General features: G+C 41.7%; 1 protein-coding gene across 2 annotated transcripts in view; it reads right to left on the reverse strand.

Annotated features, from left to right (window-relative positions):
- Positions 1-1787: 1787 nt before the first annotated feature.
- Positions 1788-26155, reverse strand: part of mybpc2a (myosin binding protein Ca) — a 43107-nt gene continuing 18739 nt past the window's right edge. For both annotated transcript variants that reach the window (XM_034142319.1, XM_034142318.1), the window contains 22 exons: positions 24370-24426; positions 24101-24276; positions 23724-23856; positions 18057-18181; positions 14985-15090; positions 13943-14112; positions 12879-13044; positions 12258-12364; positions 12142-12171; positions 11304-11443; positions 10900-11059; positions 10067-10171; positions 9714-9902; positions 9441-9575; positions 8493-8660; positions 7992-8080; positions 6743-6938; positions 5627-5766; positions 4603-4762; positions 3493-3629; positions 2474-2660; positions 1788-2177 (listed from right to left, as the gene is read on the reverse strand). In XM_034142319.1, the coding sequence (XP_033998210.1) occupies positions 2143-2177; positions 2474-2660; positions 3493-3629; positions 4603-4762; positions 5627-5766; positions 6743-6938; positions 7992-8080; positions 8493-8660; positions 9441-9575; positions 9714-9902; positions 10067-10171; positions 10900-11059; positions 11304-11443; positions 12142-12171; positions 12258-12364; positions 12879-13044; positions 13943-14112; positions 14985-15090; positions 18057-18181; positions 23724-23856; positions 24101-24276; positions 24370-24426 (2911 nt within the window). In that variant the 3' untranslated portion in view covers positions 1788-2142. The remainder of the gene's footprint in view (positions 2178-2473; positions 2661-3492; positions 3630-4602; positions 4763-5626; positions 5767-6742; positions 6939-7991; positions 8081-8492; positions 8661-9440; positions 9576-9713; positions 9903-10066; positions 10172-10899; positions 11060-11303; positions 11444-12141; positions 12172-12257; positions 12365-12878; positions 13045-13942; positions 14113-14984; positions 15091-18056; positions 18182-23723; positions 23857-24100; positions 24277-24369; positions 24427-26155) is intronic.

Here is a 26155-nt window from a genome sequence, read left to right on the forward strand (position 1 = left end):
GCTGTTTTTCTGAAGAATCTATTTTTCCAAAACTTCCATGTAAAGTAGCATGTGGTGTAGCTTTCTTGTGTCAATCAGCACAGTAACACACCACACTGTGTCTCAGGTTAACTGACAATAAGATTATATCAACACCACACATAATACACACACACACACGCTTGCAGAGTCATTTACTGCTTGACAGGGTTCAACATTTTAGCTTTGTGCTGCACTGCAGGTCTACTGTGCAACCAATCCTTGGCCTACTTTCAGGTATCTGGAGGATTGTCCCTGCTCCATCTGGGCATACATGCCCTCTTACTATTTCATCTTTAACAAAATGCTTCATCGTAAAAGCAGAGGTGGGAAGTAACTAAGTGCATTTACTCAAATACTGTACCTAAGTACAATTTTGAGATACTTGTACTTTACTTGAGTATTTCCATTTTATGCTACTTTGTACTTCTACTCCAATACAATTATAAATATTGTACCACTACATTTATTTTGTACCTTTAGTTACTTTACAGATTTGGATTTATGATGTGAAATATAATCAACACTTAAATCAGACTTTAGTTACACCTGGAGTAACTTCACAAGCTACCCTGCAGTATAACATTTTGATTGCAGGACTTTTACTTGTAACAGAGTATTCCTACACTCTGGTACTTCTACAATAACTCAAGTACAAGATCTGAGTACTTCTCCCACTCATGCGTAAAAGAGGTAATGCAAGTTATTGCACTCAAAAGTGGAGAAGTTTTAAAGTTAGTGCAAAGAGTCGGGGGACATCAGGGGGACATGTTGAAGAGTCAGGGTTGGAGCTTCAGTCAGAGATGCATGGCTAATGTAATAGTTTTAAATTACCTGCCACTCACACTTCACACCATGGACCCTAGTGATGGTCAGTTGGGGTCTTTGTCACTGTGCTCTTACCCCCTCTGCTGGAGATACAGGAGACCAAGACGTGATGCAGTCAGTGGTGGGACAGGCCTGAGGATAAGAGTACTCTCACAACTCCAGAATAGTGAGACTTTAGCAGTCAAACTTTTGGATTTGTTAAAACTCTACTTTTTGTCTCCAAGTTGATATTTTTGTCAAGGCTTCCACTGTCAGATGGTGGAGTTAGGGGTTTGTAACCGAGGGCGGGGTCCCTTGGGGCGGCGGTGGTCTACAGCACATCGGTGAGGCTTTAATTTGGTGTGCGAGGCGAGCCGCGGCGGACTCTCCCAGCAGAGACGGTGCTGTGTTTGTTTTGCGGGTGTGTAAATTAGCAGTAATTCGTTTGCTCAGTAATGACGTGGGAGAGATAATTAGGGCAGTGTTGATGGGTGCATTAATTAGTCTCTAGTGTGTGATGCTAATGAGACCCTGATTCGAAGTGTGTGTTTGTGTTTGCATGTGCATGAGTGTAAGTCATGTATCTGTAAAGGCCTACCACTATAGGTCATGCCATGAGGAATGTAGTATAGCATGTGGGACTGGGTGAAAACAAGGTGTGTGTGTCTCTGAGTCAACATGTGTGCCCTCTGAGTGTGTGTGCATGAAGGACACAGCAGCAGGTCTATATCTGTGTATGAGAACCCCTTTAATCCTGCTGGCTCCATGAAGTCGGCAATGCCTGGTTGAATAGTGATCTCTCCACTCAACCATCACAGGGCCGACGGACCCCCTGCTCACACATCACACACCGAGCAACACAGCAACACACTCCGTCACACTGCAGAGGTTTCAGCCTTACAATCATAAATGTATCCCAACCTATAAAAATGTCCCGGACACAAAACAGACACACACAGGGAGACGTAATGGATGAAAGGCTGTTTTATAAGTGTGTTCAGTGACAGGTGACAGATAAGAAGGATCCATCTGTGTGTGGTCACAGAGGGGCAGTGCTACTACAGTACATGGTGGCTTCTCTCAGTCAGTCAGAGTGTGAGAGGGTGGCAGCTTGCTGTAAAAATTAACGGCATATTACTGATGTGGCATTCGTCATAGCTGCGGTGATAAGGGGGAGGGGGGGGGGGGGTGCAGCAGGATTGGCTTTAGAGCCTCGCCAGTGATCTATTCTAATCATATTTATTCATGACTATCCTGTTATACATAATCCATTACTATTCCTGTTCGACTGTATCCTCCGCTGTTTCGTGCTGTCGCTCAGTTCTTCGTCTCCGTTCCTTTCTCTTGGGCAACTGGGGAGGAAAAGAGACATTTAAATCAGCATGGGAGGCCAGTGGATCATCCTGTTTAAATACACTACGGCACTCAGAGTCATCTGGTGGCTGACACATACAATAAGGTGATTTATTTTTGGCACATGTGGCTAGATATTAACTGAAGTTTCACAAGAAGAGATCAGTCGAAGTTTAAAGGAGATTTGTCAAGCTGAGCGTTATTGAAGACTGTCAGAGAGACTGCTCCGACACAGGTCGACCTCTCACTCACTACTTTGAATGTATGGTTTTATGGGAAGTGAAGTTCAGCATACCTCGAACCTCCAGCTTGCACTCCACCTCGTCTTCACCGAGATCATTGACGGCCCTGCAGGAGTATTTGCCCCCGTCAAACAAGCCTGGCCTTCGGATATTAAGAGTCAGCACGCCCTGGTAGTTCTGCATCAGGAACTTGGGGTCTTCACCGATGATCATATTGTTCTTCAGCCAGATGATCTTTGGCTGTTTTGGAGCAGGAGGCAAAATAGATGGGATAGAGGAGAGGAGATGTGGAAGGAGCGTATAAACAGAGCAAGGCATTTTGAGAGGGGAGGAGAGCAGAGGGAGGAGAGAGAGAGGTGGAATTAGGTCAACATTTCGGCTTGACAAATCTTTGTCGATTCCGAGGGCAAAAGAAGATGTGTGTTCAAAGATCTTCCTGCTCCACCTCTTGTTCTAGCTTCAGACATAAAAATACACTCCTGCTGCAAAGGCATCAAAATCCTGTCTGGCTGTTCTACTCTCGCTGTTTGACACTCAAAACGTGTACGCTCTCTCTAAAAACACAAAGCATAAAATCTGTGGCATACACTTGCAGGTAAAGTGCACTGTTATGTAAGATTTGCCAGATACAGTGGGGACATTCCCTATTGCTCATGTTCTATGCTAAATGACAGTCCAACAAATGGATTGGTTACATGATAATATTTACAAGGAAACATTCTTGTGACATTAATCACAGTAATGTTCCAGATCCAGATAGATTTTTTTTAATATTTTCTACTTGTATAACTATATAGTGCATTAATGTTGTTGGTAGCTCAAGTTTGTTGCAAATACAACGTTGAGAGCGAATTGGAAAAGGAGAGAATCAATAAGGACACAGAAATGACAGGATAAAATGTAAGAGTTGAAATAGTTGAACAACATTTATATTAAAAAGAAAGATCAACTAGAGATGAACACGGAGAAGATGTGTAGTTTATAATTGCTGTCGAAGCAGTTTTCCGAACTGATTAATAAAGAATAACAAAATATCATTTTACTGACACTTTTAATGCTAAAATGTAAATACCTTAGGGAAGCCACGGACAGCACAGCTGATGGCTGCGCTGTAACCTGCAACCACAATTCTGTTGACCAGGGGCGCTGTAAACCTGGGGGAATGGCTCACATCCTTATCTTTGAAGGGTGGACGGTTACGGTCCAAACCTGGAAAGGTTGAGAAGTGTTGAATTACTTAATTAATGTATTACCTTAAAAACACACGCACATTGAGTTGAATAATGTGCTTTATTTATCAAACATGTCCAGTTGTGTTGCCTCGCCAAGACAAAAGATTGTTTTATATTGTATTGTATGACATGCGGTTGAATTAGCAAATTGTTTCAATTTACAACATGTTTTCATTATGATGTCGATGGGTACTATAATCAACAATGCCTACAATTGTATAGGCCAGACTAAAGCTTGGAACACAGAAGCCATTGGCTGGTTGGCTGCCAAATGTTCTCAGAGTATCCAAAGGCAACAACACGACATTTGGCTGGTGGCAGGTGTTCAGTTCCCAGCATAGTTGTTTTCATAATCTGCAGCCAGTATAAAATGTTATTTAACACTCTGTCAAATATTCTTTGTGTTTAAGATAATCAGTGTGAATACATTTCCCTTTAAATAATAATAAAGTAATTCAATTAATAATCTTGTTGATTTGAATTTGAATAAATGTCTGTTAAATCACTTTCTATCGCCGAATGAGGTTACACGATGATGATGATGATGATGATGAGCTATGGCCCTCTGATGAAAGCCCTTGCATTTATGTTGCAGAATTACACAATGGATGTCTGTGGGAACATTCTCTGGAAAAACTAAAGCAGCGCTGTACTGTATTGAGATCGAAACACGAACACAAAGGTGTTGTTATAGAGAATGAAACCAAGATGTTCAAGACTGTAACTTTAATGTGTAAATTCATTACACAACTAATACGAATCGTGTAATATTAATCGCAATTCCAAATACCTTCTTCTCTTCATATTCTGACCTACATACAATAATGCTGACTTTATTGGTTTTACTGAACACAGTGTAGCCTACAGCTAAGCATGCAATAGATGTTTATTGGAATCAAAAGCAATAGTATCATGTTAAAGAGTGCCGTGCTCTGCGGGGATTACTTCACCTGTTTTGGCGATAGTGGCAGTGTTCTTGCTGATGCCAGAAACGTCGCTGAGGCCACAGATGTTTTCGCTGAACACTCGAAAGGTATACTCGTTCCCCATGACCAGGTCAGACACAGTGCAGCTGGGCCTGCGGTTGTGCTCAAAGACTGTGAACCAATCCTGATGTGAGAGACAGAGTGGAGAAGCAGAGGTTCAAAGAGGCTTATAGCCGAGGATGAGAGCTATATAAGCTGTAGAATCTTCTATCCCCAGCATCCATGTTCTTGTGGTCCAACTCTGTCAATTGGTACAACACAATGACCATGACAGTACATTGAGGCTTTGCAGTCATGTGACAAATCTCCAAGCAGCCATGCCTCAATCTGATCAAGAGGGTCCACTGGACGCTTATGGATGTTGGCACTTCCCCATTCTGTGCCACGATCAGCCTGCCATACGTGCCTTCCATGCATTCTTATTACAATCAGGTCTGAAATCCACACTAGCTCAGACTTTTTGTGACATTTATTATAACTGTTTTGTATCACACTGTATGGTGGTGACTTGACTCTTTTATGGCATACTACACTATACTTTGTGACATGCTATACCTGATAACGTGCTAATTTAGGTAAGCCAAAAAAGAATGGCAAAAAGCCCCCCTTACTTCTGACTTTGTACTTGCAATGTAGGCTTTAGTTGTTCTTTTGATAATGCAAAATAGATTAGATTAACAAATCGTGCTGAGCTGATAATCATGACACCAAGCCATGAGAAAGTATTTGAGGAGGCATTTAGAATTTTACACCAAAGATGGAAAATTCCTCGATAATTGTAAAGCGGATGATCGCTGGCAAAAATGTCAAATTTCACTGTCTAATTATAACGTTATCTTGTAAATATCAATTGAAGTTCTACATAAGGTTATACAAATGCATCAAAAGCATTTAATCAAATTCAAATTGAGTTCAAACTAGATTTTTGCAATTTTTCTGCAAGTTAGTAATATATCTCTATCTGTATACTCTGTCCCACCATGCGTACCTTAGTCTTCATGTCAGCCTTCTGAACAGTGTAGCCGATAATCTCGCAGTTGCCGTCGTCTTTGGGTGGCTTCCACTCCAGCGCAGCATTGAAACCCCAGACATCTGTGACATGCACATCAATAGGAGGGCCTGGCTTTTCTGGTGGGATTGTAAAATAGACAGAGATAACGTTGGAGGATTTTGTTTTATAGCTGTTTGAAATAACAACCTCTCTTCCCCGCTTGGCATGACATGTAGGCATGATGTAAAGAGAGAGGGGGTAGATTATTAAACTGGAGCATGAAAGTCCCTCAGAGAGATAGAAATCAACAAACGCAGCGGTAGAGGTTCGGCAAAAAGCGAGAGATTAGCAAAGCAAATGACTCAAGGAAAGGTGGAGATGCATACATTACTGGAAAAACTGTTTTGGCAAAGACCTGATCAATTAAAGAACCTTATGTGCAGAAGAATGCAGTCTTCTATGTTGCCTGCACTAGCACAGAAGCAGCACAGAACAGCAATACTGTACGACATAGTAATGTATGTGTCATTCATCTTGCTCTGCGTGTTCTCCTCTGTGGAGTACAGTACAAACAGTGAGCAGCGCTACGTTAATTCTCTGTGTACTCTCTCCTGCTGAAACAGTGCAGTGACAGTTCATCTGAGGGGGGGGCTGATCAGAGGAGCTGCAGCCTCTCATTAGCTCAACCTTCTCAGCAGAGGAAGTGACAGAGTAGCCCTCAAAATCCACGCATAATCCCAGTCTACACGCAAATAATCCCAGCCAAGGCCCAAAAAATAATCCATCCAACACCCTGACCCGGGGTGACTATAAAATGAGGAATGAGCTGGCGGCCACAGTGGCAGTGCAGGAGCCGAGATTATACGAGAGGGGAATCAGCGCTTTGATGATTTGCTACTTTGAGTCACAGATCCCTGGGAGTATGAAATTAGGAATTACCATCACATTTAAAAAAAAGTCTTGAAATGTCACAGATTTAGGCTCAAGCCATCATCCTCTTCCGAACAGGTTATTAGCCGTTTACCTTCTGAAGTACGAAGCACGCTGTTCTGATCCTGATGAGAGAACATGCAGTTGGTGTTTAGGACGTGTTGGTGCCATGACGGGACTGACCTACAACCTGGATGTCTATGTCACCGCTGTCCGACATGTTCTCAACCTGAACGGACAGTGTGTACTTTCCAGAGTGGTTTCTCTCAGCGGAGCGGATAAAGAGGATAGAATCCACGTCACTGGTACGAGTCCCCACTGTGTTGTCCTCCAGGAGAACGCCATCTCTAAACCAGGTCACGACAGGGCGAGGTTTACCCTGCAGTTAGAGTAATGGAAGGAAATCGGAATTAAGAACTGTAGGGGAAAAAACTGAGAAAAAAAGAAAAGCAATCTGTGAAATAACATGAATTATGTTTGCAACTGTCAGCTGGTTTTGGATTATCAAGGTAACATACAAGAAGATCATATATGACAGTTACCAGAGTGTTGAAATGTGTGCCTTTTTGAGGAATTCAAACAGATTTCTTGGCATATCATTATTTTTAATTTAGTTCTAGGTAAATATGTCTCAACTTGAGTTGCAGCCTAGCTGTTGTAAAAGATCCTTCCAATTCTTGGATAAGATGACAGAGCTGAGGGGGACCTATTGTCCCAGGAGACCATCATGTAGCCACGTCCTCTGTCTCAGAACAGGCTTTTCATCTGCTTCTTCAAAAGAAAGCAGAGCCATGGCTCCCTTTTACTTGTCGCTTTGTATTTGTAACATTGCCTTCTCCTCTGCTACTTATGGCTTTAACAATGTCATCATTGTAGGATGCTGTCAAATGGCATGCACCCTTTGTGACATTTGAGCTCCTGCTCTCCCTGTTACTACATGGTTTACAGATCTGATTTGCATTTGACAAGAAAAGAAACTGCCCTTTGCAGCTACAGTATGTGAACATCCTTGGCACATATTTGGTTGCCTCACAGATCCCAAAACATTCCACCAAACCCATTTGAACATGTTCTATTGTCATGGGTAACCATATGATGAAACAGGCTGTCCGATGTTTTAAACATGAAATATCTTGTGCCTAGTCCAGTTGAGTTTTACTTTAATAAACAATTTCAGGGTTCACTTGAAACCCCTCCTTCAGTCACCCACCCCTTTCTCTCCACCAGGCTTATGCATGAGTCGGGTTTAAATGCTTCAGAGTTTAAGGTGAAATGTGAAACAGTCATTCAGTAAAAGGTCAGTGTGGAAGCAACCTAGTGATCTTTAAGCACTTTGTATTGTTCACTCTTGGCGTAACTGGTTGTGCTCTGCTATTGCAAATCTAGTGTGTCTGCTCTTAACTAAAACGATGAAAGCCAGACTCAGACTTACCTGGAAGGGGATGACTATGTTCACCTTATCACCCACGAGCTTGATCAGTTTGGTCCTCAGATGGCGAGGCAGACGGATCTTTGGTTGTTCTGGGTGGGGGACACACGAAAGAAGGAGAAAGAAAAGACAAGTAGAATTTGAGTTGGTGGTTCGGGGGATTATACATAATGTAAAATAAACAGCACGTACAGATTTTACGTATTTATTATTTAGATATTAAAAAACACAGTTGCATTAACCCTTCTTGGATGTGGCATGTGGTTAAGAAAATAATCAATTATGTTTACATTCAATTACATCACCTAAGACTCAATGATAAGCTTGTTTTTCACAATGTAGTGCTTTTGCTGGACATAGTTACTGAATGATATCAATACTGGGTTAGTGCTTTATAATATGTGGATTTATTAGATATTTTACAACGTCTTCCAATCAGAGCAATGTCGTACATTATAAATATGATTTTTCTGGTTCATTTCTGTAATAAGAACTTTCTCTAACCCATGATATCTCGGATAGTGACGGACTGGGAGAGGGTTGCGGGGGGGCTGCGTCCAGCGACGTTGACAGCCACCACTCTGAACAGCATCTTCTCCCCCACTGGGAGACCTTTCACCCTGTACTGGTTATTCCCCACTGGCTCCTCATTAGCCTGCACCCACTGATCACCTGAGGAAGGAGTTAGAGCAGGAGAAGAAAAGGAGCCAACAAGGAACAGATGAGAAAACGAGAAACAGTCCAAAGAGCTCAGGATATTTTCAAAATCAGGAATCAGGTGCTACTAATTGACCATTTTTGAGTCCCTCCCCCTTAGTTTGCTCACAGGTACTGATGTTGGGGAAGGGTAAAGTGAGAGATCAAATGGTTTGAAAGAATGACTTCTGGACTGAACTGGATTGATTTAGAAAGATGTCTTAAGGTGTTGCATCATCCTTGAGCATGTCATCATTGTTAGCTATCTAACCACAAAAAGACTGTGTTCTGATACGCATACTAAAGTACTGCATACTACATACTGAAACTGTATGTACTGCATGCTGCCTTTTAAGTTACCAGCAGATTGTATAAGTTAACTCAAGCAATACATCTTCTCTGCATCACATGACTTTATTGATCATGACATTAATGGTCCGAGCTACCGCTAAATGAAAATTGATTATAACAAATATAAATCAACATTATTTTTTCGTCGCAATTCAATATCTTCCACTTTAATTTGGGGCAAATTAAAATTAATTAATATTTTAATGTCACTCTCCATCATTCGTAATAATAGTATCCAACACTTTATTATCTAAACCACCTGCACCGCAGTGCACCATTGGACAGTCTGAAATAACGCATTGCATTTTATCATTATTAATCAATTGAGACATTTATAATACAATTATTAGTAACAACCTATAAATGATCTTCAATGCTTTGGAATAAAGTGGTGTATATATTTACTTCCTTCTATGCAGTATTCAATGATGTATCCGTCGATGCCGCCTGCTCCGATTCTCTCTGGAGGACGCCACTTGAGCGCACAGGTAGTGTCTGTCACATCGTCCACCATGAGACGAGTGGGCTCGCTGGTGGGGGCTGAGAGAGACAGGAGCTAATTAATACGTTAATACCCAGTGTCAATGGGATGGGAGGTAGGTTAAGCTGCCTCAAAATGAGCATTGTGTGAAAGGCCTCTATTAATTAACCACTCTTCAATGATAAATGGCAACGCACCAATGGGCATGAAGGGCTTTGAGTTTGCACTTGGCTGAGAGATGCCAATGCCGTTGACTGCAAACACTCTCATCTCATAAAGAACACCTTCAATCATCTTCTTAGCCTCATATGTGGTGGACTCATAAACATCAAAGTTGATCTTGGTCCATCTGGTTGAGGCAACCTTTTTCTTCTCCATCAGGTACCCTGGAGATACAACATACGGTGAAGCCATTAAAAATCTGTGTTTTTTCGTAAAAGGGTTCAAAAACATTGCACAGTGATAAACAGAAAAGGATTCTGAACTGCTGTTTTCTCCAGGGAGGGAGACATCAGATGTGAACATTAGCCGCAGCGTGCTTCAGGGTTACCTTTAATGGGAACTCCACCGTCAAATGCAGGAGGGTCCCATGTGATCATGCCAAAGTCCTCGCCAACTGATATGCATGTGACATTCTCAGGAGGGTTGGGCACATCTGGAGAGGCAGGTTACAGTTGGAAATGAAAAAAAGAGAAAGATGAATCCCAGAGGAAAAAAGGAGAGAAGGCAGTCTGACAGGACAGGGTTTTCTTTCGGCAGTACAGTTATTACTGTAATCAAACAGTCTTTAACCCTCCTAGCTTTGCCAAGTAACTTAAAAGTGTACTATTCTTTTCACTATGGTCTTCATTTGTGAAGCCAAGATGATGGTTAAATGATTACATGGTAACATCATGAATATTTTCATAGTTGACCACATCCAAGGCACTGTTTTTCAAAGCTAACTGAAATGTGTTGAGTTCAATGTCCTTTAAAATATTCCAAGATCTAACTCTCTTTTAATAAAAAAAAATCCTTTACAGATAACATCCTGTCTGCCATTATTGGTATGAAACGTATGCTTAAGACAGATAGTTTACTAACCTTTCGAAATTGTATTTTTTAATTGAAAGGAAAATAAATAAAAATAACAGCTGCCTCAGAAGTCGATACAAAATGCAGGTATTCGGTACACATTGTGCAAATTGTCGTAAACTCGCAATTACATCAAAAATGTATATGATATAGGATATTAAAAGATTGCACCAACAGTGTCATGCTTCTTATCTCGATATTTTCTGACAAATACAAAATTCAGTTCAAGAGCTAGACCAGAAAAAGGAAAGGAACAAAAAAGACGAAAATGAGAGGTGAAAAAGGCTAAAGTGAGAAAAACCCACTGACCCACGATCTTGACAAAGAGTTCGACCTTGTCCTCTCCAGCAGGGTTGGTCACGGTGATGGAGTAGCAGCCCTCATCTTCTTTCTCCGCCCCCTCAATCACAAAGCTGCTCAGGGTTTTCTCCGTCTCCACGCGGACCCTTCCCTCGCCCTCAGACACCAACTACAGAGGAGAGCACAGAAAGAGAGAGACAGAACAAAGCAGATAGTTGAGGAGAGTGGTGTCACATGACGAAGGCACAGCTGCCACAGGTGACAGGTGATTCAACCTCCCCACTGAAGTTCATGTTTCATTCTTCATTCCGTGCTGTTCAACGACTAACGGCTGGACACTGATTGATGCACAAAGGTCCAGAGTATGAGGTGTGTTTGTGTGTGTGTATGGGCTGAATGCTGGGATTCCTCACTTCTTCTCCTTTCATCCAGCACACAGTGGGCGCCGGCTCTCCTGTGATCTCAACGTCAAAGCGGAGTTTGTTTCCAGCCACCACCATGATGGTGTTCTTGTCGCCGCTGCAACTGGTGTTCATGTGAATTTTTGGAGGGTCTTTCATTGGGAAAGTGGAGAGAGAAGTTATTCAGATAATAAGCATAACATGTTTTGAGGAAAGAAAATGATACGGTTACTTTTGCTTTAAATCTTCTTAACTGTCACTCTGTGCCGTTGGTTAGCATGTTACATTTCAACGTTTTTATCTAACAATCTTGTTTTGGTTTGACCTTCAAGCATGCAAATTCTAAAAGATGCAACACATCAATGTTGCGTTTCATAAGCAGACCACTCAATTTTGAAGAGGATGAAGTTCAAAGAGCAACTTAACAGCAGCTGAAAATATGGTTTGAAATTGGTCTTTAAAGCATAATAAAGTATGCGTTTAAAAAAAAAGAAACACTCCAATTACCACAACTAAAATGAAGACTGTGGGCCCAATGGGCACATTGGCTGGACATTGAAATGTTGCAGCAAGAACTATACTTTCATACATTCAACTGGAAAACTACTGTTCTGTGGTTAACCCAGTGCTTGAGAGCAGGCAGGAACTTGTCCTGTGTGTTAGTTTTCCTCCAGGTTTAAAAAACAAGTAACTCAAAGTTGGCACTCGTCCTACTTATATTCAACTGAAGATGCATTTGAAATTAAACATCAGAACCCTCACCCGATCAAGCATACCAATTACTTTCATGAAAGATAATATAAGTATGACTTTTTTAAATGTATTTCAGGAAAATAAAATAAAAACCTACCTTGTCTGGGAACATAGTCAATTTTAATTTCTGAGGGGAAATAAACAGATCTGTATTAATAAAATATGGTTATCTCATCAAATGCTTCATATTTTGGTCGAGGTGTCATTTCTCACCCAGGAAGTTGAGTTTGGCTGAGAGAGACAGTGCATAGCCATCAGGGACAAATGTATAATCCCCAGCGTCCGAGGGCTTCACTTCATCAATCCTCAGCTTGTGGGTCCTGGGGACATGTAACCAGATGTTACCAAGGAGACAACACTCGTTGTGACCCACAATTATGCATAAGACAGTTGCCCTAGCAACATACTCCATGAGGCAATTTCACAGAGTGAGAAACATACCGAATGGCTTTCACCTTGTGTGACCGCTGATGCCTTGGCATATCTCCTGCCATAGGCAGCTCTGATGGAGGGATTACTGAGAGAAACCCCAGAGATACGTGTGTGTGTGGGTGTGTTTGTGTGTGGAACTCTACAGATTGAAGCCTATCCTAAAATGGGTCAAATAACTTAGAATGTGTGTGTGTGTGTGTGTGTGTGTGTGTGTGTGTGTGTGTGTGTGTGTGTGTGTGTGTGTGTGTGTGTGTGTGTGTGTGTGTGTGTGTGTGTGTGTGTGTGTGTGTGTGTGTGTGTGTGTGTGTGTGTGTGTGTGTGTGATAGTTCAGAAGATGTGATCTCAACAAACAAAAAAAGCTTTTTTGCCATTCAGACACCCACATCAGTCGGATATCATACCTTCCAATGTGCGTCATTTTGATGCGATCAGTGGGCTGAACTTCGACACCGTCCTTGAACCATTTCCCTGTCACCTTTTCGTCAGACACTTCACACTTGAAGACAGCCTGTTCAGCAGCCTTCACCGTCAGGTCAGCTATGTTCTGCAGAATCAGCAGCTCCTTTTCTGTAGCAAAGACAACAACACAGATCAGTGCAAATATCTAATGTCATGAATTTACCAATGTCTTACAATGACACGTTGCTGGAAAACAGAACATTAATGAGGCAGTCTATTTAGCTATTTAGGTTGCAACAATATTTAAATTGATCACCTGGTGCACTTTTACTTTGACTTGAATGTCCAATTTGGGAGGAACGACATCTTTACACTATAATCAATATAAGAGAATCGTCATGCTTCCTAGTATGCAGCGACTGAGACTGGGTCTCTGAGTCTGCATGATGGGTAAGACGGGACCCAACCATCACTTTTGGATGTGTAAAAGAAAATAAGCATGACGAATAATGTGATGAACTACTGATACAGGAGATTAAAATTGTAATTATGACATGAGTAATGACTAATTTACTGCTTTCCATGCTTGTCAGGATGGAAACATCAAGATGTGCTGATGTGTAAATGTTCTTTAAGTTCCTAATTGAGCAACGGAGTCTGAAATACTTGTTGACACATTTTATATGCCAGCTAATCAACAGTTAATTACTGCTTCTGCTGCTGTCGAATTTAAGTAGGGCTTGGTGATATGTAGAAAATCTAACATCACAACTCTTTGGACCAAATACCTCAACGATGTTGTGATGATTGTTATGAGGTGGACCATTGGTGCTTTCACAAGATATTTACGCAGGTAATGTGCACAAAATGACTTATTGAGTAAAGACAAATATAAAACAGCTACAAAAGTCTGATACATTCATAAAATGTGTTACTTAACTGTAATGAAGCCTTTTAAAACAATTGTGCCAATTGTGCTATTGACATAATATTGTGTTGTATTATGTATTGCCAATCCCTTGATTGAGCTGTACTGTAGATGAGTAACAGTTTTAGGCAATGGTACCTTCAACCTCCAGTTCAGCTTTCGACTCTCCACCGTTGGTGAACACGTAATACATTCCAATATCCTCTTTAGTTGCTTCATTTATGACCAAAGTGTGCTTCTTCCCATCCTTTTTGAACCTGTACTTTGAACCTGCAGTTTCTTTGTTCAGCTCAACTCCATCTTTCATCCTGAGGAGGGAAAACAACACACGCATGTTTCAGTGAAATTCAACTGAGAGAAGGGAGGATGTGCTGATTGACATGTCTGCAACCTTTTATATACGGCAAGTGCCCTCAGGGATCACCTTTTACAGATGGTGCAGTAAGTAAGTAAGATATTTCATAAGATAAACTGTACTTTCGGGTTTGAGGAGCTGCATTCACAGCAATTGCAGAATGAGTTCTGAAGTATTACAACAAATATATATATACATTTCACAAGTAAAAAAGTTTCCATTATATCTTATTAGGGCCCAAGCACTGACCGAGTAGGATTGGAGGACCTATTGTAATCCCTTGAATTATAATAAATAGATATTTTGAAGGCCAAACCAACACATTACTCTGGGCCTGTCAGGTGAACAATTAAAGGGGGGCTTCTTAATCTGCTAGAGCTGGTGTTATGGCTGCAGGATTTTGAACACCCCTATGCAATTTTGGCAAGGATGCTCATAATCTCACCAAAATGGTGTTAGTTAGTCCCATATTATTATTATTAAGGCACGATGTCAGACAGAGTGACACGGGCCAAATTATGAATATGCTGCGCAGTCCGACACAAAGCAGGAAATGTGTTCACCCATAACCGGAGATGGTGCTAGATTTGCAACAAATAATTTTCAGTGCGTCACCCTCAATGCAAAACATAATGTTTATCTTTGGGGCCTGTCTCTATCGGTCATGGCAGTTTACTGCTGCGCTGACAGGGATCCTGGAAATACCTTGACGTGCATGAATGTGCGAGGGCCCGATCATCGTGGTTTGCAGATTTATTTTATAACTGCTTTTCTGAACAGGGGTCAGGAATAATGCATTTCTTAATTTATTGTTATTCGGCTCACCATTTGACGTTGGCCCCTTCCTCGGACACTTCCACCTCAAACTCCACCTTCTCACCCTCAATAGTGTGAACGTCATCCAGCAGCTTGGTGATGGTGATAGGGGGCTCTAAAGACAAACAAAGCTTTGTGTCAAATGTTAAAACAACAGAGTGAGACTGAATGATGAACAAGCTGTAAATAAACCACCAGAGTAAAACTGTCCAGGACCAGAGCAAAGGATGAAAGAACTGCGGTGGATAGAGCTGCAATGTATCGATACTTGAGTACAGTGTATTTCTTCAACAGGGCATGAACAAACAACACATATGGTAATTGATGGAACCCAGCTAAATCTAAGTGCATGCAAAGTCTTGATTTCAACTAAAGGACAGGCCTATAAAGTCAAAATCAAGCACATAATTAAATTATTATTATTATTATTATTAATATGAAGACTTTTTTTGTTGAATATATAAATATTATCGTGAATGTGGATAAATACTGTATTTTAACAATACGGTATTCTGTTTTTCACATTTGTTATTTTTTTTTAATTTTCTTTTTTAATCTGTTCGAAATAAAGATTGAAATGAAATCAAATGAACCAGTTACATTACATAAATGGCATCAACATCACGTGATGTTTATTGTCTATCAGAGGGGTTGAATCAATCATGTTGTGTTATGGTTGTACAACCTGTAATTAAAAACTAAAAAAGTAGATATTAAAGTGTTATTGAAGAGTTGGGTGTGATATAAATGAAATGCAATTCATTGAATAGCCTGATCAATCAGAAGTTCATTAGTCAGTTGAATTATTTCATCAGAACAAACATTTGGTTTCATTCTGTGATATTGATTTCAACTATGTAAATCTAGTATCTAAAGCTTTCATTTTACGTGATATTATTTCTAAACAAAACATTCCTTGAAAGTAGCTTTCATTCTTGTATTTCTGTACTTTAGCTTTCTCTATGGAAGGGTGGTTGGTGGCATTATTAGTGTTCTCTACAAGCAGAGAAGACTAACACAGAGGTAATGTGCATGCCCTTGTTTTAGCAGAATATACTCTTGAAATCCTTATCAATGCCATCTAACACATCTGTTTTGTAGATGTGGAAGATACCTCAAGTCTCCTGAGGTGAGAGTCACATTGTGTAACCACATGGTGTGATGCTTGATGCTCTGCTAGCCTCAACTATGTGTCATCGTCAGCATCCAGTCCCCCTCTGGACGTCTCAATTCTCTTCAACCTCAGCTGGAGAGACCAGAAACTCTCTGAACTGTCGGAACTGTAGCAGCTCCACAGACACATTGTTTCTGCGGGCCTCACACACGTTTGATGAAAGGAGCGTGATGTCTTCAGTTTAGGTTTGGTTTCTCTGCGTAAAAAACTTAGAGAAATACTTTTTTCCCCCCAGGAATACATAGGGGAGACGCTTCACAATTGTCCTTCTAACAAATGTGTCCAAATATTGTAAGGGGGAAACTCTCTGCACTTTGTCTGAACTCACTTCAGGAGTTAGAATAAAGACCCACTTAAGAACTACTTAAGCAAAAGCAAAGCTCTACTTAAAGGTAGGGTAGGTAAGTTTGAGAAACCGGCTCGAGATCGCTAGAATTTCAAAATACACAACCGGAGAAAATCTGCCACTTCCTTATAGAGCCCCTCCTCCAACACATACGAACGCGCACATGACCAATGAGGGCACGAGATAAGTTTGTGCACAGATGGAAGGCTGACAGGCAGGTAGGCCATCTAGTTATTTTAGCCGGGCCGGCTAAAATGATTGGTCGTGCTTTTTACAGTACTACAGCTTCCACAGATGACATTTTGTTATGGATTTTTTGTCAAAGCACTTAAGATATTCATTGCTATCGGGATGTTAAGAGCATTCCATGGAATATAACAAAAAGTGTATCACGGGCCGGTTTCTCAAACTTACCTACCCTACCTTTAAGGAGACAAAATCGCTACACAGTTAGTGTAAAACCATACTGCTTACATTAATTAACATCTTGTTGCTACTAGAGCTTTCGATGTGTTACATTTGATGCCATTCGCTTCATAGCCAAATTCTCTAGTACTCTATGTATTTTGACTGCAACTTTTGACTAGTTGTCATCTGCTAAACTTCTCACTGGCTTTAACAATATCAAGAGATATCAACAACAAACAGTAAGGATGTAGATGTTTGCAAACAGAAACATGAATGACATTTTTAAAGACAGTGTTTGTGTCCATAAAAATCTGAGCACACACACACAGACACACACACTGGAGCTGCATGGGCGCAGTGTCTGTGTTAAAAAGCTTACCCTCTCGTACGGCCTCTGATAATGTAAAAGCAGGATGGGCGGCGGTGAGCATATAAAGTAAAGTATCGGATTAATATAGAAGCAGAGGACCCAATTACAGCTATTAAAACCTCTCATACTCACACACAGAAAGGACACAGAGACCATTGAGATAGAGACACCATAGTAAATCTGAATTTGCCATCTATAATATAACCTTATTATCATGGGGTATGTTTTTTTATATAATAACAGTTATTATTACAAAGAAACACTTTTGGTATAAACGATAACTTAATACTAAATATTAGGTTAAATTAATATTGTAATTAAACAGCAATCAAGGTATAATTATAATTATTATTACTAATAATAATATGTATATATATAATAAAAATAAATACTTATATGTAGACATTTCAGCATATATATAAAATCCAAATATAATGGAAAATGAATTATTCAGTTGAACAGCAAGACTCACATGTCAGTCAAACTGATAAAAGTGATAGCACATTGATATGTGCAGCACAACAACAGTGATACATGAGAATAAACATAACATGGGGATTTCACCCGCCATGTGCCCATTAAAAATGAGTGAGCAGACAACAGAGCGCAGCATGCTACTATGTGGCATAAAAGCATTGGAAATAAACAGAAGACAAACACAGACAGAAGAAGGGAACAGAGCTGTCAAGCCTCTCAGTGCTCAAATGACAGCATTTGCTAAACCGAGCAGAAAGAATTCTCTGCTGTAAAGAAGGATTTCTCCAAAGACAGTGACTCATGTACCTTTGACAAAAACCTCCGTGAAGCTCTTCTCCTCCCCGACCACGCACTCGTATGCTGCGTCATCTGACAGGTTGCACTTGTTGATAGTGAGTGTCCGCTTGTTGCCCACACTCTCAAACACAAACCTGGACGCACAGGGATGATGGGGGAAGATTATACGAGGAAGACAAGAGAGAGAGACAAGAAAGAAAAGGAGAATAATGAATATATACTTTGAGCAAATCTGGCCACAATCAGATGGAGAGAGGCCTGAAGACAACAAGAGTGACTCACAGCTTGAGACACAGAATCCACACATTGTTGTACAGACCTTCAGAGCACAAGTCTATGCTCCCACACACACACACACACACACACACACACACACACACACACACACACACACACACACACACACACACACACACACACACACACACACACACACACACACACACACACACACACACACACACACACACACACACACACACACACACACACCACACACACACACACACACACACACACACACACACACACACACACACACACACACACACACACACACACACACACACACACACACACACACACACACACACACACACACACACACACAGGATGCTTTACGAACAAGGTGACGCAATCCATAGGCTAAGGTCCTTGCCACAGTCTCTAGGGAAGTGCTCACTTCATCGGACGAGTCAAGGTATAAACTACCATTCACAGTCAAGTTTAATATGAACATAAATAAAACCTACTTTAGGGCTGAGCTGCAGATGAGGCATGTGAGGCAGTCAAACATATTGTTTCTGAGAAAAATAGCATTATTTTAGAATCTCTAAAATGTATGTAAATGAGAGACGTTACCTTTTTTTGAGTATTGTTCTCATAAATTCTTGTCAACACCCAACTGGATGTCTTGGTTTGTCTGACATGAAAAAAGATAGAGATAATCCCGATGGATTAACTCTGTAATAAAAAAATCTAAATGGCTTAGCTATTGATGGTTACAGTGCATATCCTGCAAGACGCTCTGGGAAGCGTCGTTCAGGGCGAAAAGAGACCCTCACATATTAACTGTCCTCATCAAAACAGGAAGAGGACGTTACTTTCAATGAAAGCCGCTGAGCAACTCAAAATGGCAGATGGTGGAGCCATTGAAAAAATACCACTCGCAACAGCTGTAGCCTCTTCAATAAAACACCAAAAGAAGCCTTTGAAGGAGAAAAGAGCAAAGAGGAGAACCAGGGACACTGACGGGAGCTGAGCTGGCTCCAAACTATCTACTGTATGTCTACTGTTTTTCATAAAGTCAGAGTTTGCGACAAAAGAGTCTTTAATCAAAACATATTGGGACTCATATAATTTGGTATCCAGTCAATGAGCGATGACAAGGTGTACTACACTATATGCTTCCTGAGCTGATACTTAGCCTTATAATCTAATTAGAAGCTATTATGCTGGTCAAACCATTTATTCTAAGTTGCTCTCTTACATATATATATATATGTTTGGACAGTTTTCAATGTAACATTACCTTGCTAACAACCATACACTACAGCGAACAGGCTAATTTAACAATACAACTTAACATGAAACAAATAGGGGGGCGTCTAGGTCAGCATGTCGTTGTGTCCCTGGGCAAGACACTTCACCCCAAATTGCTCCTGTGGGGATTGTCCACAGTATTGAGTATGTAAGTCGCTTTGGATAAAAGTAACATGTAATGTAATGTATGTAAATATGAAATGTGCAATGATGTGACTGAAAAGAGTTTAACCTTTATAAAGTACAATCTTTTACACGTGACTAATTTGTGACTAATGTTATTAACTCTGAATTACTCTGATCAAAAACACTTAAAATACTTGAAAAAAATGGGACACGGGTCTATGCTTAAACTCGTTTTCTTTACGAAAAGCACAAATTACTAAAATGGCAGTGAGTGGTAAACCTATTAACACTTTTTGCAAGGGCCTAGCTGGTCATGTTGGTACTAGTATACTTTCTCAACATGATGTGTGTGACGACCCCTGCCTTGTTGTCTCCTGTGGTGTGCATGGCCCTTTAATGTTTCTCCTCTGCTTGTGACGCCCTGATTGGGGACACCTGACGCCCTGATTGAGGACACCTGATGGCTGGCGGAGGATTAAGAGGCCTGAGCCAGAGTCTCGGGGTGTTTCTCAATCGCGAGTAAAGCTGCTTCAGAGCCACTATTTCAAGCATACTACGTCATCGAGTGCCGCCGAAGTACTGTTCCAATCTCCAGCATACTTGGAAATCTACCGAGCCCGGCGTACTCCGTTTGGAGAAATATCGAGGCTGCACATGAGTAGACTCCGCGGTCTTAAAATCCCCACAATGCTTTGCGCACGGACCAATTTCCCCAAATCTGTGGCGGAAGATGTAAGGCGGGGCCTCTCATATGACGCACACCTGCACACTTGCTAGCGTGTTACACTCTTCGTTTTCCGAATGCCAGGAAGTATTCTTGACTCGCTTCTGAAGCAAGATGCTCGGCAGACATGTGCTACCAAGCAAGCGTACTCGCGATTGAGAAACACCCTCGATCTCTCTCTCCCGCAGAGGACCTGACCTCGGAGCAGCCACGTCGCTTCGTCTTTTGTTTTTCCTTTGTGTTAGTTTTTTAGTTTACGTTAAGCTTCTGTTAATAAATATATTTTTCATATATGTTCTCGTCCTTCCCACGCTTTTTGTTATGGCCAAGAGCCAGGCCATGACAGATGGGGGCTCGTCCACTTCTTTTATCTGTGATACAGCAACGGATAGGTAAGATTTGTGTGGGGAGTTGGTGCGCGTGTATAAACTTTGTTGGGAGCGCGTTTGCAGTGCGGCCGGTTTCTTTGTTTCGGCTCGTTGTGGGAAGGACATTAGATTTCAGATCGTTGTTTGGGGACTGATTTGATTACTTTTGGCGCGTTTCCACTACAGCCCGCAGCCCGGTTTAAGAGGGCTGTGACGTCAGCGGCCCGTCTTTGGTTGCGTTTCCACTTGGCCTAGTACCGGCCGGCGGGTCCTAATTCACAGTTTTTCTGGCCTCATAAAATCGTGGGTCCAAGGCCAGAGACAACGAGGCTGAGTCGGGCTGAGTATGCTAAACTAGAGAGAGCGTCGCTGGCAAGGGGGCAACAACTACAACAAGATGGACATATTTGACCGTGATTTAATTGTAATACACGTTTCAAAATGATGCCGAAGTAACAACATACTGATACCGGTTAGTAAAAACCATGAATTAATGCTTTGTCAAGTCTGCAGACAGACGGCAGGGGAAAAACCTTTTAAAATGCTTGTTTTCTAAATGGAGATTGGCTAAGCTAACGCAGTATATGCTCCGACCGTCCACACTCACAACAACGGCCTATACAGACATAAATAAAGCAGCGACTGTATTCACCATGACACAGGCAGTCTGTGGTTTGTACTTGTTTAACTTTTGTCTAGTTTCTGAACATATATGAGGAGCTGTGAGCTCAGCTAACGGCTGTGTTGTTTTTCTGGGGTCCTCTGAAGATCACGTCACGGCTCCGCCTACACTGCGTTACTATAGATACTGCCCCAGTTCCTAAACTGTAATGGAAATGCGCCATAAAGTGAGCCAGTCCTAACGAGGCCCAGCCATACCGAGCGGGGCCGAGCGAGGCCGTGTAGTGGAAACGCGCCATAAGTGAAGCTTTGATTTGTTTAGTATTATATTTCGGGAGAGTGGTTGCTAGTTGTTCTTAGCCGTGGTCAGCTGTTTGTTTTTTGTTTTTTCTCCTTTTTCTCTCGTGGGGGTTTGTTGGTGCATTGCAGGTGGAGCAGTGCGGAGCGGTGCAGAGTTTTCCCTGGCAGGTTAAGCGGCGGTTCCCTTGGGATTGTTGAGCGGGGTGTGTAGTGTTGCGGAGAAAGTGGTTGAAGCTTCGGCTTGGGAGCATGGCCGTGGTCACAGTAGTGTTGCTAGCTTGCTAGTCGCTTTGCTGGGCCAGCGGTCTCCGGTGCATAAATACCCACCACAAGTAACTGCATGAAGACTAGGGAGGAGATTAGTCAGTGGGATGGTGAGTTATGGCGCGTCTCCACTACAGCGCGGAGCACGGTTTAAGAGGGCTGTGACGTCAGCGGCCCGTTTGTGGTTGCGTTTCCACTTGGCCTAGTACCGGCCGGCGGGTCCTAATTCACAGTTTTTCTGGCCTCATAAAATCGTGGTTCTAGGGCCAGAGACAACGAGGCTGAGTCGGGCTGAGTATGCTAAACTAGAGAGAGAATCGCTGGCAAGGGGGCTACAACTACAACAAGATGAACATATTTGACCGTGATTTAATTGTAATACACGTTTCAAAATGATGCCGAAGTAACAACATACTGATACCGGTTAGTAAAAACCATGAATTAATGCTTTGTCAAGTCTGCAGACAGACGGCAGGCGAAAAACCTTTTAAAATGCGTGTTTTCTAAATGGAGATTGGCTAAGCTAACGCAGTATATGCTCCGACCGTCCACACTCACAACAACGGCCTATACAGACATAAATAAAGCAGCGACTGTATTCACCATGACACAGACAGTCTGTGGTTTGTACTTGTTTAACTTTTGTCTAGTTTCTGAACATATATGAGGAGCTGTGAGCTCTGAGTGCTAACAGCTAACGGCTGTGTTGTTTTTCTGGGGTTCTCATTGAAGATGACGTCACGGCTCCGCCTACACTGCGTTACTATAGATACTACCCCAGTTCCTAAACTGTAATGGAAATGCGCCATAAAGTGAGCCAGTTCTAACGAGGCCTAGCCATACCGAGCGAGGCAGAGCGAGGCCGTGTAGTGGAAATGCGCCATAAGAGTCGGCTCCTCCTGCGGTGGGCTTGGTCACATCCAGAGACGGTGCAGTAGGGTGAAATGTTACAGGTGTGGCGACATTGGCCACGTTGCGGTGCATTGCAGTAAAGCCAGTGAAACTAACTGCTACAACTGAGGAAACATGGGCCGTGACGGTAATGTATTGTCTGTCATACTGTTTGATAAATCGTTCTCGCTCTGCCCATCCTTTTAAAGTGTGCTTCTCAGGTAGCTTACCTGTGTTGCTAAAGATGTGGCTGGGTGTTGGAGGAGCGTTTGGCAGTGTGAGGGTTGTATGTTGCAATTGTTGGTTTTGTTGGAGGTGGGGTGCATTATGTCTTGTGTTTTTGTTGTTCATTACTGGTGTTTTTTGTTTTGTCAGGGTTGGGATTGGTGTGCCGGTGGTCCTGGGGACACCGACTTTAAGGGGGGGGGGTGTGACGACCCCTGCCTTGTTGTCTCCTGTGGTGTGCATGGCCCTTTAATGTTTCTCCTCTGCTTGTGACGCCCTGATTGGGGACACCTGACGCCCTGATTGAGGACACCTGACGGCTGGCGGAGGATTAAGAGGCCTGAGCCAGAGTCTCGATCTCTCTCTCCCGCAGAGGACCTGACCTCGGAGCAGCCACGTCGCTTCGTCTTTTGTTTTTCCTTTGTGTTAGTTTTTTAGTTTACGTTAAGCTTCTGTTAATAAATATATTTTTCATATATGTTCTCGTCCTTCCCACGCTTTGTGTTATGGCCAAGAGCCAGGCCATGACATGTGTCAGTACAATGTCACACTCACACAGGCATATACAGTAGTGGAAAGTATACCACCTAAATAGTGATATAGCAATTTGCTCACTTGGCTGATGGTTTGATTTCCTGTCCGTTTTTGAGCCACTTGACTGGAGCGTTGGGGTCAGTTAGTTCCACTGTGAGATGGATCCTTTTGCCTTTTTCCACTGAGTAGGTTGTATCCAGCTTCTTCAGGAAAGCTGAGAATAAATGATCAGTTGGTTATTTCAACAACAACTTTAACAGCCAAATAATCCAGCAGCAAGCATAAACTAACACGCATTCAACCTGTTTTCCCTGCAATATAACTTCCCCCTCAAGGCCTTTAAACACTGCTTGTATTTACAGCCTGCTGCATTACAGAGCTCCTGTTTCCTGTCTGCCACCTCACTCCGTCTTATTTTGCGTCGTAGCAACTCTACTCTCTTTTTCCTCGCTCCTCACCATCACTCTTCTTGGGCTCCACCTTCTTCTTCATTTTCTTCAGCATCGACAGCATGCCCCTCAGGTCTGTGATGCCGTACTCAAAGGCAATCTTCTCATAGTCACAGGGCTTGGCCTCCTTCAGGATATCCCATACATCCACTTCTTCTACAACAACCTCCTTGTGTTTCTTCCCCCTGAGAATTAAAACCACATTCAAGAAAAGCTAATTTAAGAGACCAAAATGTAACACTTATGTTTGTCTGTTGGTAATTAAAATATGAACTTGCCTTTTCTTGAGCAGTGCACTGAAGTCTAGATCACCAGCATCCTCACCAGCATCTCCACTGAAATGAAAGGAAATAAATTAATGGGAATTATCTTTGTATGTTTATAAAACTGTACCAAAGCGGGTAGCGAAAAAGAATAATAGGAAATATAGATTATCTCTTTTATTCCACATTACACAAAGCTATAAATACACAAGAAATTACAAGACAATTATAAAGCCAACAAAGACAACCTGAGCGAACCCAACAGCACACAGTGGAGTTCTAATAAATTCCTGACTGTAGTAAAAGCTTACCCTTTTTTCCTCCTGTGTTCAGATAGATGCAAAAATAGGATGAGTGAGAACATAGAGTAGAGCGTTTGATGAGGGCTATAAGCAATCATCATGCCCTAAATTCAAGTGACAGACAGAAATCACAATAGACAAGCACATGTAAGCAAGAGACATAGATTAGCTAAAAGCAAAATACATACTGCTCAAATGTTGTACTGTATATCACAGAAAGCACAACAGTGAATTAATAACTTGATGGTGCAAGTTCTGAAGCATGGTTTAATTGTTATTAGCACAGAAAGCACAGGCAAAAAGTGATGTTATATGGAAATCCGTGAAATATGCATTGATGAATGAAAGTATGCTCCTGAGATTCAACATCATGCAGAATCGTGGGTTGAGAACTTCACGGAGGGGAAAGCTATCGCTGTGTTTCACTGCATAAACCTTGTATTACGCCTCACATGAACATTTCCAAGTGATGAGAAGAATTCACTTGGTCTCGAGTCATCAGTCACCCTCTTGTGCTCAACAAGGTGACAAGTACCTGTGTGTGGCACACACCAATAAATGTCTATGGCTCAAGTGTTTGTTGTTTTCCACTGTGAACAGTTTTCCTGGCGTTGTTGAGGCTCATTGAATGCCTCAGAGAGCAAGATAAATGCCAATAAATTCAAAGCCATTCCCGAGTGATGATGTTTGTCCTATGGCTGAACGGTTCATGCAAGGATAACATCCATCCATGTTGTCCTTGCCATCTCGTAAGCGGGAAATTTCCTGTGACAATGCTCTCTCAGGGCACACATGATCGCCAGATGGTCGAGTGAGCATGAAATTGATGTTCGCCGTGAACTGCAATTGCTAGATATCAACCTACTTGAACACTTTTGAGAGATTCTATATTGCTGTATCAGATAGTGCCCTTAAACACCTATGTTGGAAGAAGTGAAACACACATTACATTTTTAAACGTTATTTTCTGAATATTCACTAAAGTTAAGATGTAAAATATAAATGACCATGGCTGCTGTGGTTTGTTAAAATGCACTCGAGTTTACATAAAAATGGGGATCAGGGGATTTTCTATAATTAGCTCGCTTTTATGGTGCGATCAGTATGTATTCCACAGAATCATTTCTGTTTTCTTTTGATGGCTTTTCAGGTGGCCAATCAGTCAGCAGAGCGACATAAAGAAGAGAGCATTGCCTGATAGGCCTAGGGCATATGATGGAGAGCTTAGGCTATTTCAGACGAGCACACGTAAAAAAAAAAAAGTAATAAGAAAGTAATAGGAGTGAGTGTCCAAGATACTATCAAATAATCAGCCCACATGTATTAGCTTCTGTAATACATGTTAAGAGAAACACAGATGAGGATCCCATAGGAGACAGGATTCTCCATACTTACCTTTTAGAGGTTGAGTGCTCGACCTCCACACAACAAGGTGTTTAACAGACTCATCTATTATCTCTCCAGCAACATATTTTAAGCAACTTTTCACTTTTCATTTA

This window comes from Trematomus bernacchii, unplaced genomic scaffold (assembly GCF_902827165.1).
Source record: "Trematomus bernacchii unplaced genomic scaffold, fTreBer1.1, whole genome shotgun sequence".
NCBI lineage: Eukaryota > Metazoa > Chordata > Actinopteri > Perciformes > Nototheniidae > Trematomus > Trematomus bernacchii.